We start from the raw sequence: 19145 nt of genomic DNA, 5'->3' as shown, positions 1-19145 counted from the left end.
CATAATTCTAGGTTCCAGCTATCACCCTACCAAGCTGTTACAATATCTTGACTATATTCCTTATGCTATACATTACATCCCGGTTACTTATTTATTTTACCATTGGAAGTCTGTCCTTTTTTTTTTTTTTTTTTTGTGAGGGCATCTCTCATATTTATTGATCAAATGGTTGTTAACGACAATAAAATTCTGTATAGGGGAGTCAATGCTCAATGCACAATCATTAATCCACCCCAAGCCTAATTTTCATCAGTCTCCAATCTTCTGAGGCATAACGAACAAGTTATTACGTGCAGAACAAATTCTTGCATAGTGAATAAGTTACATGGTGAACAGTACAAGGGCAGTCATCACAGAAACTTTCGGTTTTGCTCATGCATTATGAACTCTAAACAGTCAGTTCAAATATGAATACTCATTTGGTTTTTATACTTGATTTATATGTGGATACCACATTTCTCTCTTTATTATTATGATTTTTAATAAAATGCTGAAGTGGTAGGTAGATACAAGATAAAGGTAGAAAACATAGTTTAGTGTTGTAAGAGAGCAAATGTAGATGATCAGGTGTGTGCCTGTAGACTATGTGTTACTCCAAGCTAGACCAGGGCAATAAAACATCCACGTATGCAGAAGATTTCTCTCAGAACAGGGGGGGTGAGGTTCTAAGCCTCACCTCTGTTGATCCCCAATTTCTCACCTGATGGCCCCCCTGCGACTGTGCCTGTCTTAGGTTGTTCCTCCCTTGAGGAATCTTACCCGTCTCTGGCTAACCAGTCATCTTCCAGGGCCATACAGGGAAATGTAAAGTTGGCAAGTGAGAGAGAAGCAATATTGTTTGAAAAGGTTAGCTTTTTACTTCTTTGCATATTTATGCCCTGTGGCTTCTATGCCCAGCATTTGTCTTGAGGTATCTCTTTTAAATTCTTAAGCTCATCTTCCAGGTAATACTGTTTTTCATTCTGAGGGTTCGACAGCAGGGCAGGGGAAAACTGATTCCTGTCATTAAGGAAAAAAACTCGCGTTCTGTCTTGTCCCAGACTATCTTTTATCGTCTTCCTAATGGTCTTCCTACCTCCGCCCGGGCCCTAACAATAGGAAAGACAAATGCTTAAGTGCCTACTCTGTGCCCAGCACAAGGTCTACATGGTCTCATTCAATCCTCACCCGCCCTTCCCTGAGGTCACTGTTACATGAAATAATTTGCCTCCCGAATCATCCAGAACTGAGCTAGAGCTACCCACCTCTCAAGCTCAAAAGTCTTGGTCGAGACAGACTTTTTTTGTGTGTTGCTGTTATTGTCATTTTTCACCCTTCGGGAAAGGGAAAGAGAATGAGCTCAGAGGAAAGGAGAAAAGAGCTAGAGGCCTCGGCGCTGTCCACCCCGTTTCCTCTCCTTGCCCTGGCCTGCTCTGTCCTTAGTCAGGACGTGATGGGAGCAGAGACTGTATTTTTCAAGGTGGCCAAAAGTGCACTTGGCCACTTTGCAAGGGACTTTTCCGGAAGCCCGAAAAAGAAGCCCGAGTGTTCGCCACAGCTCCTCACCTCCTTTCTCGCCCTGCAATGCCGTGGAGCCCCGCGACTCGCCCTCCTCCAGGAGGAAGACGGCCTGGCCCATCTGCCCACCCCACTCCTCTTTCGACCGGTGGCCATTGCGTCCCTCCAGCACATACCAACAGGCCCCAGTCACATGAATATGGGTTTACCAGTTTGGGCATAATAGGAATAATTTCCGTGAAATGGCCCCTTGCCTGTGTCAATATGTATCTTTTTGTTTCCTCCTTAGGCTGCACACTCTTTAATAACAATAGCTACGATGTATTGAAATTTTGCTTTTAGGCAAAGACTCAGTTCAATACTGAGCGTACATTGTTACCTCTCACCGCAAGGTTATAAAATGGATGCAATTACTATGACTCCCTTGCTGCTGATGAGGCAGCTGCGCTTTGGAGACAGGCAGGTCCTCCCGGGTGCTGCGCAAGCCGGGGATAAGGAGAGCGCCGCCTCCCAGTGGGGCCACCTCCGCCCTAGCCCTGCCCGCTAATCGGGACCTCTTGGGTTCCACAGCCTATCAGCTCAGAGGGCGGCTGACTCAGCCCGCACCCCAGCCTGTTACTGAGGAATTACCGGCTTTCTTCTGCCTGGCAGAAGCAAGGAAGGCCCGTCCCTAGCGAAGCGAGCACCTGTCCCTCACCTCACAGGGAGCATTAGTTTAGTCTGGGTGAAGCCATGCCTGAGCTTCTCTAGTGACCACAACCCAGCTTCCTCAAAACCTCTCCGGAGACGATCGCTTCCCTTATTAATTTGTAGTGGAGGGGAGCTAATGTTTTTGGTGTTCGAATATCGGGACTTGGCCATTCCATTCCAGTCCTCCAGCGCACTCTTTTCCAATAGGCCCCTCTTCCCCGCACCAGCAGAAGCTGCCATCTCAACTTCAACTCCCCGCTGGATTCAGGGTCACACTTCGGGGGAAGAGGAGGGGCTGGAGCTCGCTCAGAAAGGGGGAACTGCTCTGCCAGTTGCCTCATTCCTCAGATAGCCACGTCTTCCTTTCCAGCGTGCAGAAATATTCTCTGGAAAGGTGGCAAGGTGGCGGGGAAAGGTGTCGTCTTCTTCAGGAACTTGGCGGGAGGGAAGCCAAGAGATGGTCAGCAGGGGCCGGGGGAGGGAAAGCGGGGCGGCGACTGGGGGTATCCCAGGGAACTCCTGAAAGTCCGCCGTCTTCCTGTGATTACAGCAACACGCAGGCCGCAGCTGCGGGGCGGTGGTTGCAGAGTACGTCAGCGTGTTTAAGTCCCAGGGGCGCAGGGCCCGCCGGCTGCCCCGGGCAATGCTTGGACCTCGACAAGCGCGCTCTGCGCGCTCCAGGGCATCCCGCCAACAAACGCAGCTCCCCGAAGCCAGGTCTCATTTTTAAATTGAAAAGAGAATAATCGCCCGAACAGGGACTTGAACCCTGGACCCTCAGATTAAAAGTCTGATGCTCTACCGACTGAGCTATCCGGGCTCTTACGATCACAGATGCTCATGGGAGAGAAGAACGTGTCTCAGAGCCAGCAACCATGCCGAAATTCTTCTATGTGTGATTCCATCTGGCTCCAAACTGTAGGTCCCACGCGAGGGGAGGGTGGAGGGAAGGGGGCAGGTCGTTCTTTAGCAGCTAAAGGCAAATTTCTTAAATAAAACAGGACAGACGCCTTTTATTTGGCGACTCCTCAGCAAACGTGAATCCGTGCTCTGCAGAATCCTGCAGAGCTAGGAGGAGCCGCTGTGCGCAGACTGCATCCCGCGCCCGGCTTTGCCCCTCACTCATAGGGCACGGGCCGGAGGCCACAGCCGTGTTACACGCATCGAGCTGCCCTTTCTTCCGTGGAGCGCCACTTGGCAGCTCCTTGTCCCCTCCCCAGGTGCCCACCTCAAATGGAAGCGCCAGGCGGCTTAGCAGAGGCAGAAGATCCAGCATATCCGGACAGAAGCCGCCGCCGCGGCCGCTCGCGGGGAGATAAGGGAGAACGCGCCCCCTGCTCTCCCCGCCCCGGTCAGAAACTATATTAGGACGAACTGATTTCAGAAGAGAGTGGGGAGTTTCTTATTCTCAACATCTTGCAGTTTACAAAACACATTTACATCCATCAGCTGCCTTGGTCTCATCACAACCAGACAAGAGCGAGCGGCGATCACCAGGAAACACCCTAGGAATCAGACATCCCCCTGTCCCCAGGCTTCCAGAATTGTCCACATTAGTCTGGGATGGGGATGGAAGTGAGGCGTATTTGGAGGCTCTGGACTAGGTCTTAATTTAAAAACAAAAACCTTGTTAAGATGATGAGCCACTCCACTCAAGGTATGTAGTGTACACCTGGGGAATGCCTTCTTTTTGGCCAGCCACTAGGCTGAGAGACACAGGGAGAGGGAAGATCCAGTCTTCACCTTCTAAAAATTCCAGGCGGGGGTGGAGGGGGGCAAATCGGAGACATAATTGCTTTTTTTAATATGCCCGCCCCTTTCTGTTAAACTGCCTCAATGCTAGCCGATGAGGGATTTCATCCCCCAAATTTGGATGTTCCTCAGGGGAAGGAAGCATTTTGGTAAGAAACTCGAAAAATCTGATGAGTATCCATAAGAAGGAAAACAAAACGGGAATAGATTGGGCAGTTCAAAGTTTGCATGAAGTATATCGGTATGTGTGACTGCGAATTTTACTGTCAACTTGGCTAGGCTATGGTGCCCAGGCATCTAGTCAACACTCCTAGGAAAAATTGGGTGTCTTGCCAATGGGCTTCAGCCCCGGGCAAGTTCGCTATGGATTCAGTGTGACCAAAGAAATGACAGTAGAACGTTCTTGGGGTGAAAGGGTTATACCCAACTTTACTTCCACGGTGGCACGTCAGTCACTAAAATCCCATTCACTCAGAGCGAGTCTGCATGCAGCAAGCCGGTCTCTGCCTCTGGGCCTCTCTACCCACACAGCCGTCCTCTGTCCCTCTGTCCTCGGCGCTGCCACTCCAGCCGCTGCTCTGCTCTCCTGCAGCCTTGCAACCGTGCCACCGAGTCACCTAGAGCACTGGGAGGAGTTCTATAGAGTCAATAGCAACGTATTGCCCACACGTGTGTAGTGAGCTAGCCAACCAGGGCCAGGTAGGAATCCTGGCCACAGGAACATTCATTTTATCCACATTGGGCCTTTGGCATAAAAGAGTAAACCCTGCCATATCCAGCCTGAAGACGAAAGGTTAATCCCAGGGGGGAACACTTAGGATCCAAGTAAGAGGCCCCGAGAAAACAGGGTGTCCCCGCTAGAATCACCATTCCCGCCTGCCTGGCATACGCCCGCTCACTTTTCAAGACAGTTCTAAGTTCTTTTTTCCCTCCCAGGTTCTACTCTTCCTGTCTTCTAATCATTACTCTGTGTTACCAAAGCACTTTCGTTTTCTTTTAAAGAGCTGGTCCCAGCTCCACCCATAGTAGGTCCACAGTGCAGGGGAGGTGAAGCGCTGGGGCGGTGCTATTCCCCAGGAACTTCCCCTGGAGGGTGGCAGTTAGGCTGAGATTTCAAAGGGGCTTGGCGCGGAGGAGGAGGGCTTGGTTGGAGGGAAAGGGAGGTGGCACTCCAGGCGGGAACAGCACGTGCAAAGGCCCAGGGTATTGAAGGGATCTCTGATATGAAAGCAGTGGCACTTGAGGATGAGAAGTGGGAACAGGTGGGCTCAGCCCGCAAAAGGCGGAGTGAGCGAATGCGCAGAGATGGCGGCGTGCAGCGCGGGGGCACGTGTGCTCTAGGGGAGCCGAGGCCCAGGGTGGGTATGGGGGCGCATGGAATTCAGAGCGGAGGGAGGGTGTGATGCACGATAGCGGCTTGCAAAGCAGAAAATAAAAAATGCAGTTAAAACTGAATTCAGAGATTCTCTATGTCAGGTTTGGGCCATGTTCTCATCATATTGTATTTTAAAAAATTGAATTCGTAAAAACAATGAATATGTGTTCCATGCTGTATCTGGGACATGCTTATACTGAACAATATTCGTGGTTTCTCTGAAATTCTAATTTAACTGGGCGTCCTGTACTTGATTTGGGAACCCTAGTCTGGACAGAAACCACAAAGGGCCTCCGATCCCTCCCCAGTCTCCGTCCCCAAAAGCTGTCCTAGGTCCTTGGTATTGTTAAACCAGCTGGCCCGAGCCCAAATCGAGGATTGCTCTGGTGGAGAGGGGGCCCAGGCTGTCGCCATCCTCGCGGAGCCCCTGCGCGTCCCGGGGCCGAGCACGCTGCCCAGGCGGTGCAGACCAGCGCCCCGCGCGCTCCTCTCGGAGAACGCCATCTCCCGAAGCAGAGCCGGGACGAGCTGACCTTTCACCCGCGGAGAGAGGTTCCAGCGCCGGCAGCAAACGGATCGCTGTGGGAAACAGGAAAGAAGGAGGGAGGGCTGGGATGATCAAGGAGTGCCGCGCGCAGCCTGCGGGGAGGGCGCGGTTTCAGGCAGGCCCCAGATCAGGGAACCGATGCTTCCTTTATTCTGAGCAGTTTAAAAAGAACGACATAAATGCCTTTTCGGTTTCCAGTTTCCTCCCTCTTTTACATCCAAAGGAAAGAAAAAGCCGACCCGCCCTTGTCGGTCTACCCCAAGCTCGTTACCAACCAATCACGTGTGAGTGAGAACGCTCACCGGGGCGATGACCGGGGAAATCTCTCCAAAGGCCGGCGCTGCCTGCTGCCGCAGAGAAAGAGACCCGAGGATATGCTGCTGCTCATGAGGCCTAGAATCGCTGCCGAAACCCGGAATTGAACCAGGGATCTTTATGCTCTAGCTGTCTAATACTCTCCAACTGAGCTATTTCAGCAATTCTTCGAGGGTTTTTGTGCATATCTATAGTAAAACAATATTTGCCCTTTGTAACAAAAGATACGTTCAGCTGGAGGTGGGCATATAACAAAGATTACAGAGGTGATGAGGCAAGGCCTCTGTAAGCAATAAGTAGTAAGTAGTTTTACTTTTTATTAGTTGTTTTTTAATTGCCCTGCAATTTGCTTTTCTCGTGTAAAAAGAAATCATGTACTTTTTTCATGTCAGTTATGCAGGACTATTTCATTCTTTATAACCCATGCAATATTGGATTGTATGGATATAAGATATTCCATGGAATCAGATTCCTAATAGAGAAAATCTTAATCTTTGTTTCTAGTTTTCATTATTAAAAACGATACTGCAATAACATACCTTGTGTGTTGTTTTTCTTATGAGGAAGCAGATATTGCAAGATTATAAGACATGAACATTTTGAATTTTTCAGCTATTGTCAAACTGGACTCAAGAAATATATAGAAGAGAATATGAAGGCCATTTATTTGTAAAGCCTACAAATTTGAATTTTCAGTGTTAACCTCTAGATGAGTTAATAGAGTTATATATGTATATTGAAAGCATTGATGTGCTAAACCTAAATATTTAAAATAGGCCTCAATTTCTGTAATTCCATCTTAGCACTTTCAAAATTTTAAATATGTAGACACTGTCAACGTGGAGTTGGCTCAGACCTCTCTTAACTCTGAGAAACAAGCTGTAGTTTAATAATTTCCCCTAAGATGCTGATTTTATTCCACCTTCTCCCATTTCATAATTGTGCATCCCTTGCATTCATATAATTGTCCTAGCCCTAACTGAATCCGCATCTCTGCAGATGGGGCTCAGGGTCGTACATTTTTAAAGTTGACCAGGTGATTTTAATGTGCAGCTTCTCTTAGCATCCCACGCCTCTGTTCTTGGAAAAACGTAGCTGTTAGGTACAGACTTGTGTTTTGTTTTGTTTTTTATTAAGGTATCATTGATAAACAATTGTGTTAAGGTTTCACATGGGGAACATTGTAGTTGTTACATTTACCCATATTATCAAGACCCCCCCCGACCCCATTGCAGCCACTGTCCATCAGCATAGAAAGACGCTATAGAGTTACTGCTTGTCTTCTCTGTGCTATACTGCCTTTCCCGTGACCCCCCTAACATTATGTGTGCTAATCATAATGCCCCTTAATCCCCTTGTCCCTCCCTCCTCACCCACCCTGTACACTCATGTTTTAAAGTGCCTACTCAACTTCTCCATAAGCACCTCCAATCCAGAAGGTCCAAAAATGAGCCAATCTATCCCTCTAAACTAGTTTATCTTACTGCCATCTTCCATATAAATTTCCCAGCCAGAAAAATACAAATTGCTCTCTTCGCCCAATCTCCACCCATAATTGTGCCCAAGTGCTGTTCATTCCAATTCAATATCTTTGGAATCATTCCACTTTTCTTCATTCTCACATTTTCTCCAACTTCTTGACCTTCCTATGCATAAGGCATTTTCCACTGTGGAACGCATCATTCTGCTGTAAAATCCTTCACTGGCTCCCTAGTTGAACATGAAACCCTATCAGAGTTCTCTCCTTGACCTCAAGCTCTAGCCATCCATGCAGCCACCCAGACTCTGGATGCTGTCCTTGACTTTGCTCTTCAGCTATGTTCATGCAGTATTTTATACATTTCCCTTCTCCTAACCTCCATTAAACCCTAAACTCCCAGCTCAGATACATTCTCCCAGTTCTAGAAGCCTTCTCTGGCATGTCTCTATTCCCTTTCCCCACCCCCTAGTGTTTTCACATCACTTCTCAAACTAGGTTGTAATTGCCTGTTTATCTGAGCTCTTTCTTTCCATTTGCGTTGCTAATGTGTTACCTAATGAGGGAGTAAATGGTGAGTGACTCAATGAATGAATGAAGCCATTTCTAGCCATTATCTCAGAACCAGTCGGTTTTACTAACTTCTAAAATCACTGGTCAAACTCAGATGTGACTTCTGCAAGGCTATTTATAGATTTCTGATCTCTTTAGTTCTTGTCTTTAAAGATGCCTTGTCTGGCCACCCTGCCTCCTTCCCCTGAGGAATCAATGTGAACCAAAGAGGGGCACTTTACTTGACAAGACAGTATGGAGGAAAGCCTGAGAATATGACTGCAGCTTATTTGATGATTTTTGGAAAGGAAAGCCATTAAAAGCTTGAATGCTGTCCACAGAGCAGGACAAAGTATTGGGCAAAAGCTTTATATGCTTTTAGAAGCTCTAAATTTTTATAACAATCTTAAGAGTTTCACAACGTATATAATACACTGAATTATTAATTCCTGACTTTTCTACACACCTTCTAGCACCATCCCACAGGTTGCTTTTCACTTACCTTGCTTTAAGAGCAGACCCTCGACATGTGTAAGTTTAACATTTTTTTTTTGTGGGACTTTAAAGGTCCCTGACAAGTGTAAGAATTTATAATTTTGCTGAGTCATAACTTTGAATCATGAGTGTGGTAGACCCCTCAGGACCCACACTCCCAACCCCTCATGTCATAATAACCCATTAAAGGACCAAAGGAGAGATTCTAAAACGTTTCAGGCACATCTGACTGCCCCCTTGGAGGAAGGTATCTACCACAGTGCTCTTCAAGATTGCTGCACGCAGCTCTCACCAGCATCAAGTTTTTACTGCAGAGGTTTTCAGCCCACTAGGAAAAAACTGTTGCTGAAATGGAACATTAAGCCCAGCAGTGAGCATCTGGAAAATGACTGGGACAGGCATGTGGCCTTCCCATGAACCAGGCTAAAAAACAACCCTGACAACATAGCCAATTTGGTGGACATGCAAGCCTTGAGAAATCAGGGAGTCTGGAGGCTGAACCTCAAGTATGATCCTTCCTTCGGGTGGATCCCCAAAATGGTACTATTCAAATTAGTAAGCCTCTGGAAAAAGAAATGTGCCTTTCTGCATGATGTGACACAAATGCCTTAACTATTAGCTGCCTTCCAACCCAGTTTTTTTCTAAACAAAAGGGAGATGTTTATGTAAAGGTCATAACTCTGGGGTTAAACAAACCCAGTTTTGAATTCCAACACTGTGACTAACCCATCAGCCATGTGATCTTGAGAAGTTCTTTAAATGAGGATTTTCAGGGCCTTTCTTCATGGTCAACATGACAATGTTAACACTTACCTCTGAAAATTGGGTAAGTGAAAGCCAGACAATGTTCAGAAGTCCTATCTTAGCACCCTGGACACAGAAGCAGATGCTTAGTAAACATGCAGGCCCTGTGCTTGATGATAGCCTCCAGACCTCTGATTACTTAGCCTACCCTCTCCCCTCCCTGAACTTTAGAAAAAACCTAAACAAGCATTTTTCCAGTCCTTGCTTCTCTCCAAGGTCTTCAAATCGATACTCAATTGCTTATGTTTCAAAATGGAAAATTTGAATCCCTACGTGGAACAGCTTATGAATCTTAGTGTCTAAATGGGCAAAAGAAATTCAAGAAAACTTTTTTTGTGTGTTGAAACAGGTCCAGGAGCAAGAACACTAGAACTGTTCCCCCCTATGCCAATGTGGGGCACTGAGGATGACATTTCCACTGAGGCAGAAGGGGCTGTTAAAACTACTCTTCTGTTCCTGGGCCCTCCAGAACTTCCTTAACAGCTGAAACATCTGGAAATCCGTACCCAGTTTTTTTTTAGTTTCTCACTAAGATCAGGCTCCCAAGAACATTCCAGAGGCAGGCCTGGTCTCCAGCAACCTCCCCACTCCTACTTCATACCTAGGAAGAGTAGAAGCTAATCAGACAAACAATATGGCTTTTAAAAAATTATTTAATTTAGTAGTTTTCTTGGAAAAAAAACAGTAAGGCAAAACAACGGAAAATATATATAGTTTTGTTTTGATGTGACTTCATCTCACCTGAAGGACTCGAAGCCTCTCCATTAGCAGGAATCTGACTGGGGGTCAGGCTGGAAACGTAGTGCCGATGGTGGAGGAAGAAAGGGAGATAAAGCTGGGAAGTTCAATGTACTTGGGGAACTGCCACTCTGTCTGAAGGCCCCCGATTAGGTCACAGCTCCTTGGGCTCCTTGAAAGATGCCCTGGCACAATCCCTTGCTTGTGCTGGGAATCGGGGTCCGGGGCATAAATTCCCAGCAGCTGCCCCTCCCTCAAGTTCATCACAGCCAGGAAGGGAGGGACGGTGGGGAAGGAATAAGAGTACTGATTTACCCAGTATAAGTCCAATGTCCGTGGAGAGGGGGCTTCCTATCTGGAATGATATTTTGCCCTAGGACCCACACTGGCTGAGGCTCAGCAGTTAGGAACAGAAACAAAAAACACTAACAAAAAGCATACAAGGAAGGCACCTCAAATTGTGATCCTCAACCGAGGGTGGGTGGCACGGGGGGTAGGTTTTGGAACAAGACAACTAACACACACACACAACAGGAAATGCAGGAAGCCAGGGCCCAGCGGAGCCGGTCTCCTACCCACGCACGCGATGCTGCTCTCGGGCCAGTACCTAGGAAGAAGGTTCTTGTGGGAATTAGAAGTGGGGGCTGTGATTCAGACCGAGAGAGTGGAATTAAACTGGAAGTCACCCTCTTGACTTTCCACCCATACTCTTCCTAACGAAAGAAGAAAAAAAGGCAGGAAAGAGGTTAGGATTTCATTTTCAAGACTCAGGTACGTAGGAGAGCAGAGTGGACACCCCAATATATAAACCAGGGATAAAGTCCTAGTTCAGTAAGTGCTGGCCGTGATCCTGCTCAGGTGCCACATCTGTCTGTCCCTATCAGATGGAAAACAGGAAGCTCCAGTCCACATCAGTGTGTCCAAGAGAGTCCCAGGGAGACAAGTGATATCAAAAAACAAGACTCTTAATGGGAAGAAGGAAAATCAAACAGAAAAATTAGATTTTCTCTACATATATATAATATACAGATATTTAACACATTATTCCAGAGGTGGCTCCAGTCCATGGGGCTTGAGAGATGGTGAAAACTACTCCAGATTCACTCCTTCCCTCAAATTCTGAAGTACATCAGAATGGGGCAGGTAATGCTTGCTCCACACTGGGCACAGGCCCAGCTGGGCGGTGTGCCAAGAAAGAGAAGGGAAGCAAGAAAGACAAGGATGGGGCGAGGAGGAACTGGGAAAGCAAAGGTGGCTGGCAGTCTTCTTCCGTCCTGCCTGGTGTTCCCAGAAGTTCTCCGCCTGAGGAAGTCTGTAAAACCCCTTCGTGAGGATACTGCAACCCTCCTACCAAACCACAGAAGTGGCCTCCAGTTGCTAGCAAAGATGGAGAACAGCAGAAGTGTGTTACGCAAGTGAAGACAGAAACTTCCAAGAATGTAACTGACTATTCAACCTCACAGAACACACCCTGTCACAGTGTTCCAACACAGTGGCTCTCTCTGTGCACGGACGCCCCATCCCCACTGACCTCACGTGGGAACACGTTTCATAGCGCTGCGGCTAAGCTCCTCTGCAAACATTCATGATGGCTCTGCTAGTAAGTCTTAACATGTTTCTTTCTAAAGGAACTTCTAAAGCCAGCTCTTGCTGTGAACAGCACCAAAATGCCCCTGAATCATAATCTTGCGTAGCTCTTGGCTGAGCAGGTACTACACGGGGGTGGGTGACGTCACCTCAGACGGGGGCAGCGGCAGGAGCCGAGTGCCTCACTGCGGGCGAGGACCTACGCTGACTTTCAGCCACTAAGCCTCCCCCCCACAAGCGCAGGTCTCTAGTTGTCGATTTCAGTTTCAATCAGCTAAGGCAACCAGCCAATCACCACCACTGGCATCTGCGTCGGGTGACTGATTTGGAAAAAATGATTGGTTAAGACAAACTTGAGGAAAGCCCTGGGTAAGAGTCACAAGTGCCAGCTCTCCCGCGCGTCCTCCGTCCTCTTCTCCTTTGGATCCTCGTCCTCTTCGTTACTGTGGTTCAGAAAATGTCCGGGCATGAGTTCCAGTCCTGCTTTTCTTTACACTCCCAGTATCCTCCCCTATAAATATGGGTCAGCTCCTTGGTGACAGGGTCCTTCCTGCGCTCAAACCACAGCGCCTTATAGGGGTCGTAGGGTGTGCCTGAAAGGGAAGGGGGGTAAAGCGAAACGGAATTAGAGCGGAAAACACGTGCTTCCCCCCACATGCCGAAACGGAGAGGGGGGACGCTCGTTACCATCCTCCGTGGCTCTCACAGCTTCTGCTTCTCTCTTCTTCCTGGAAAGTCTCTGCTTCTCCTCCAGGCGCTGCTTCTCCGCGTTGGCTTCATCCCAGCGCCCATTCTCCATCAGCCTCTGGTCGGGCCGCAGCCGGCTGTCGGTGGGGGCAGTGCCACTTTCCCAGGCGTTGAGAGTTAGGGCAAGCTCTGAGAAGTAGTACATGTTTTCTGCATTCTTCCTGAAAGTATCAGGTAAGAAAGAGAAAGGGTAATGCCAGAGCCTGGACCCTACTTAAGGAGCCACAACTAAGTGTGCTGCCAACAGACCACACCACCAAAGCCGTTCTACAGACAGGACTCGAGGACCACCAGGTCAGGTTCCCCTACGAGGGGCCCAAACTGGACCATTCCTGTCCCCTCCTCAGCATCACTCATTTCAATAGTTTACTGGGCTTGTGTTGCGCTCAGCTGAAATTAGGAAGAAATTCAAAAGGAAAAATGGTACATTCTTCTAAATGACAATTCCTTATTCCTCTTTGCTTTCGTTTAAATTATCCCCTTTTCTAGGGTAATCTTAGCTATTGCTACAGACTGAACATATGAGAGAATGACAGGAGACAGAAGGCCTCCATCTTAATTTACTTCCAAAGTCCTGTCCATGGCCCGCGGGAGCCTTATACTGCTGCTGGGCTCAGCTTTAGGCTACATAGTTAACAGGTGTGGGCATTTTTCTCCTTTAGGTGATTCTGGGTAGTTTTGCTCTAAATGACAGAAAAATATCCATCTGATTCACAATCCAAAAGACCTGGAAAGCACCAAATGTTTTCTGGCAGATGTTGGTTGAACTTTCTTGGGACAAGGCATGCTACAACTCAAATCCCACAGTGACACCCTTCCGGTAATCCCTCCAAACGTTCCGATTTCCCTTGCTCAGTCTTCACATACAAGTGGGAAGAAGGCAGATGCCATCAACACGGTGCCAGGGTTGACGTCGAAGTGTTACCTGGGCAGCAGGCACGCTGATACTCACGGTAAAGGATTCCTTTTCCACAGCATGAGCCTGCTTTCCTCTGTTTCATGGCCTCTCTGTCGAGCATCACCCCCATTCTCCCCAGTGACTGGTTGTACTTTGAAACAATCCATTTTCTCATCCCAGGTCCCCAGAAGGGCAAAGTGAACTTTTCCTGATGGGTCTGTCACTTCCCCTGTCACCTACAAGGTTGAAGAGCAAGGCTTTGGAGGACAGCAGTCACACAGGTCAGCTTACCTGACTATTCTAGAAAACAACGTCCTAGGGTAGATACTGCTGAAATCTTCTCACAACAAACACTGTGGAGCTAGCCAAAATCTTTCATTATATTTTCTTGAGCTGTTTAAAATAACTGAGCCGTGAGCTGAGGGTTTCATTATCATTTTGTTGTATAGGGACTTCATTGCAATGTTATATGTAGAAAAGGATCTGACTGGTACTCAGAATTCTTCTCTTCAGAAATGAGAGAAAGCCACAGACAAATTTAAATCCCCAAGTAGCCTTCACCCCACCCATCAAAAGTCCCTGCACGACTCCACTGTGGTGGTCACACGAAACTCTTGCTCAGACTTCCCAGGGGTCAAACTGCCCATGTCTCCTCTTTCTAATCCTTTTATTAGTCCTTCCTGTTTCCCATTTTCAATCTGTCACTGCTCTTGACTTTTATTCTATTTCTTGCCTTTCCCAGAAAAGAGGAGGATTTTGTATAGTCCCCTTTCTTGCTTTCTCCTTTACCTCTCCTCTTTCTGAATCACATGTATATATTTAAGATATATATATATATATATATATATATATGTACTTAAGTTGTCTGTCTGTCTGTCTGTCTATCCATCTATCCCAGGCCCCAAGGAGTAGGCTTTCTATGGGATACACACTAAGTGAAAAAAATTTACATTCCAGCTTCTCTTACCTTTCTTGCTACATCACGAGAGAAGTAACTATAAGGAACAAATTTAAGATTGCACTTGTCTCCTGTCTTGTGATTCACAATATCAATTTCTCCAGACTATAAAAGAGAAGCAGCATGGGTTGGTTTTATTAAGACTGGGTGACTTGGGTATCAGCCAAGCCCCATGCCTTACAGTTCTTGCCTTCTCAACCCCCCCGGTCCAGGACTCCCTCGCTGACGTCAGGCCTTGGCCAGCCTTGAGAGGCTGCTGAATCCCTTCCCTTTGCAACCGTGGTATTCCAGGATGGAATCAGGACCAACTGACCTTTTGCTTTTTTTTGGCCTGTGTGTCACATGTTAGGTGACATGCTTTGGTCTTTAGCACATAGACTGATATTCACATAGTAATTTCGCTTTCCACACCAGTCCCCACCTTTACCCTTCAGGAACTCTGTGCTTCCATCAAAGCTCCCTACTCATAATTTCAAGGTCACATATGGCAGGCCTTTCTACACTTTATTCATTTCATTTTCTCCACCTTTCTACCTTTTGAATCCCAAACCACTTTTAGGTTCGGCTTAATCCCAACATCTACTGTGAGGCCTCTCCTGACTGCACAGACAGTATTCCTTCTTTTGTCTGAACTTACTGCATTCATGTCTTAAGAGCAAATTGACAAGTAATTAGGTATTACCTTAGTACATCTCTTACACCAACGTACTTGTTAAATACTTTTCAATCTGCACATCTTTGTCAGCTATCTCCAGTGACACAATAACTCTTTGAAGGATACCTGATCTATCCACAGCTTGCCCACAATAATGTTGTGTACTGTTGTGGTGACTTTCTTCCAAGTGTAATGGTGCCCTGTTGCATGGAAAATACAGTGGATGCTACCTGGAAGCAGAGAGAGGTACGCAAATTAAGCCAAACATTAAGAGGAAAAAAGCAGCACTATGGTAGCTAGAAAAACAATGGATTGATTTTTGTGTATTGACATTTATTCTCAACATTTTAAAAGGAAAACAATAAATTTAAAAAAAAGGATTTATAACCTTCTTACATGTTGGAGGCACTGAATTTTTTCACTTGATTTTTAAGTTTATGAATAAAGTATAACAAAATGATGACAAACACAGCCTAGCTGGGAAACAACATTGTGCAATTGTAGAAATGAAAATCAAAGTAAAAGCCCCAGTCTTTCCACCAACTGTGCCCGCCATACCAGCTGCAAAATTTACAGGAACAGGTCATACCTGCCATAACGTGAATAAACACGACTGCCTCGTGGAAAGGAGCACACACGGGTGGGTAGTCAGTACTGGGGACCAGGCCTACTGTTAGTGACGAGCTGTGTGACCTCACGTGTACCACTTACCTAAGGGCCTTCACAATAAAAAGCAACAGATGGAGCAGGGCCTTTTAATCAGACAGAACTAGATTCAATCGTGGCTCTCCCACTCCCTGCATTTGTGATTCTGTGTTGTATAGCAACAGTTTGTCCGGTCTTTGTCTGTGTTTCTGGGAGGAAGCCTCTAAATTGTCGGAATTTCCCAAATGATAGCAGTGTTTGCTTATCATGGGAACTCTGACAGTTTATGCCAAGGAGGTGACGTGGTGGGCCCCTAGACAGCCCTGTAGTGTCACTTACACAAAGGTCTAGCGGCTGGATGGCTGTTTCTTTCGCACTGTGAAACTGTGGTTCTTCTTAGGTTAGAGAACTTCAAAACTACAAAATAACACTTACGTAAATGCATCTCTTTAAACTTTAAGGCTACCACCTCGCTCTAATACCTAGAACTTGATGAGCAAATTCGTATTTATCCTGTTTCATGGTCTTTATCATTTTGCAAACTTCAATTATATTTTCTAGAGGCATTCTTCTTTACAGATTGCAAGAATTCTAACTTCTACAGCCTATTTTACAGAGACACTCAGACTCCCTGCCAGCACCTCAAAAAGCCACCTATCTGCTTACTCACTTACACCCCTGTCCATATCGCTTTCTTCAGTGACATCTACTGGCTTCACAATTACCCTGAGACGTGGGTGCCGCTGCAAATGTGAAAATTTCCCTGCGTGGGTTCTCCTTCCAAGTCACGCATCCAAAAATACGAAACAGCCATTCCATGGCTAATGTCTGGAAATCCCACTCTTATCCTCTGTATTCAGATTCCTGTCACTATGTCAATTTTGTTCAATGTCCCTACAAAGGTCAGCGTCTTTGTTTTGTTCACTTATGTCTCCCAAGCACCTACAACTGTATCTGGTAAGTGGTGGGTGCTCAGTATTAACAGGTGGAGGCACTTAGCACAACACATCCTGGTGACTCGAATCCTTAAATAACTATCAAAGATAATTTTTTAACTTTGAAAAAATTAGACCCACCACTCATATCATGTTCATATAGTTATTTACCTCTCAAAGAATTCGAATAAGTCAAACAATAGAGAAAATATATAGCACATCACTGGTAAGGTAGACTCCATGTTATTTTTTTAATGTACACAACCCTCCTTAGAATTAGAATCCATCCCTTGAGCAATCCCCAGGGGCCTCTAACTCTCTTTGCCATGGGGATAGTCACACTGTAATATGACCACTGACATCCTAGTTCTGCAAATCAAGCGTGAACACCCCTGGTGTTTACTACTCTTAACCTAATACCGCTGACATTCTTAGCTTCAAAGACAGTGAGCAATTAGAACTTTTCAAAAGGTCTTCAGTGAGGAGCAAGACCAAAATCACTTACTCTCCTTTTCCTCTCAGGGCCTTCTGCGTATTAACCATCAAGTGACAGAGTTAACACTTCTGTGTCTTTCCTCCTTTTAATATTACAAACATTTCTGGATTTTTTTTCTCACTGATTCTAGTCTGCACTATACCTGCCATATTTGTGTTTCTGAAAGGGGAATTTATTCAAGAAGACCACACTGCAACAACCAAGCCCTGCAGACCTGCCTCATGAAAGCCTAGAGCCCGAAAATGGAAAGCTTCCCGAAACTCAAGCAGTTACTGAGGGCTCTGTCTCTAGGGAGCTACTTCTTTCTTTCTCTACCTGCTTCGTGTTTCTTTTGCTGTAGATCAGCATTCACTCTTCAGTACATCCAAGGCCACATACGGCTGGTTATGGTCCAAGACACTTTTTTAATAATCTCCTTTTCCCTAAAGCACAGACTCCCTATCATTGCATATTAGGACTTCTATTCCCAGGCCAGTGTTTTTGATCATGCGACAGAATTAACTTGTAATGTGATGTGGTCTTTGAAAATCAAGTTTCATCTTACCTGGAGTTCAGCCATTACATAAATGATACCCAAGCCATCCAGTAGGGCAAGAGAATGGGGGCGGGGGGCACTAGCCAAGGAAGGTAACCTTGTGGTCACAGAGTTCTGAATTTTAGGGAGGCCCTGACTGGCAGGTAATGAGGACACACTCCAGTGAAGAGACAGAGTTTAAGAAATGCATGCTGGAATGTATATTCTAAAACAGTACCTAAAGATTCATTATATAGCCAAGAAGACACAGAATTCCTGACTGGACTGGCCCTTGCGGAGGCTCGTGCCCCTCGCTCACTGGAAGCCGGGAGGTTGAAGGAGCTGCCCGGTTAGCTCAGTTATGCCTCTGGTCTCCTGACTCGGACCCCAGTGACCTCCTCTGTCGTGTCAGAAAATCTTTCATTCCTGCAGCTCTGATCTGTACAAAGCTGACAGCCTTACCGAGGGGCATGATGGAGAGGTATTTGCCTCGAAACTTGCTGGTGATTTTGATTTCCTGACGCAATGTCCAGCCATTTTTGGACTCAGCGTGGTGCGCAGCAGCGGGGGGATGATGACTCACCTTGAAGAAATCAGTGTTCACATTAAGGAGGAAAAAAGGAGAAGGAAAAGATACTACCTATTTATTGGCGACAAATACCCAAAATTCATACTTGACATCGTTACACCCATAAGCGTAGGTAAACACCGGGGCCTACACAAGAAAGCAGTCTGGGGTGACAGGGACTGAAATTTCTGCAAATGTAACACCGAGGTGGATCAACCAAAAAATCATCCCTTTCTTCAAAAAGGAAATGCACCAGAGTCCCGCACACCCTTACCTGCTCACAGAGGGATCTGTACCCATTCTCCTCTAATCTGTCCAGCTCGAAGGTCTCCCCAAGAAGCGGGTTGAACGGCTTGCTGGTACGGAAGACAGTAGTGGAGTAGGAGGACACGGTGAAAGCTGCAACATAACAGAGCTGTTCTAGAGAGTTCTCACACTTTGCAGCTCGGTCTAGCAGCTCATGGTATTCCAGATCTTCAGTAAGGCGCTGAAGCATGGATAAGGGCTCATTAAAGTTCACCTGTCAGGAAAAGAACAGATATAAAAACTTTGCCCACACATCTATGAGACAATTTAGTTTTTTGCAGGTGAGAAACGTATTGAGATGTCAGGATGATAAAGCAAATCACTGGGAAGAGCAGAGGCCTTCACTCAGTAGAGTAGCTCTAAAATCTATTTTAGAAACCCATTCTCCCTGGCCAACTGTGCATGTCAGGTACAAATCTCCATTTTCATTTCTTTTACTAACTAAGCTCTTTGAGATGGAAGCCATGCCTCTTCCATTCATGCTCAGCACTGCATATCCAAGAGCCACTGGTGCCTTGCTGAGACCAGCATCAAATTGGTTTGAATGAATGAATAAAAAAGGAAATGTATTTAAGCACAAGTATACTCAGAGAG

The 19145-nt window shown here is 46.4% G+C and overlaps 1 protein-coding gene and 1 non-coding gene across 2 annotated transcripts in view; both read right to left on the bottom strand.

The window, feature by feature from the left end:
• Nucleotides 1-2934: 2934 nt before the first annotated feature.
• TRNAK-UUU (transfer RNA lysine (anticodon UUU)) lies at nt 2935-3007 on the bottom strand. Its single transcript has one exon. It is a non-coding gene; the product is annotated as a tRNA-Lys (tRNA).
• Nucleotides 3008-10139: 7132 nt separating this feature from the next.
• OSBP (oxysterol binding protein) overlaps nt 10140-19145 on the bottom strand; it is a 29663-nt gene continuing 20657 nt past the window's right edge. The window contains exons 8-14 of the mRNA XM_036880332.2: nt 18520-18765; nt 18140-18260; nt 15214-15317; nt 14442-14537; nt 13529-13710; nt 12517-12737; nt 10140-12422 (exon numbers count right to left, since the gene is read on the bottom strand). Coding sequence (XP_036736227.2) covers nt 12280-12422; nt 12517-12737; nt 13529-13710; nt 14442-14537; nt 15214-15317; nt 18140-18260; nt 18520-18765 — 1113 coding nt within the window. The 3' untranslated portion in view covers nt 10140-12279. The remainder of the gene's footprint in view (nt 12423-12516; nt 12738-13528; nt 13711-14441; nt 14538-15213; nt 15318-18139; nt 18261-18519; nt 18766-19145) is intronic.

The sequence above is a fragment of the Manis pentadactyla genome, chromosome 9 (assembly GCF_030020395.1).
Source record: "Manis pentadactyla isolate mManPen7 chromosome 9, mManPen7.hap1, whole genome shotgun sequence".
Lineage (NCBI taxonomy): Eukaryota > Metazoa > Chordata > Mammalia > Pholidota > Manidae > Manis > Manis pentadactyla.
Note: the sequence above shows the minus strand (reverse complement) of the source record. Positions and strands in the feature narration are given on the sequence as shown.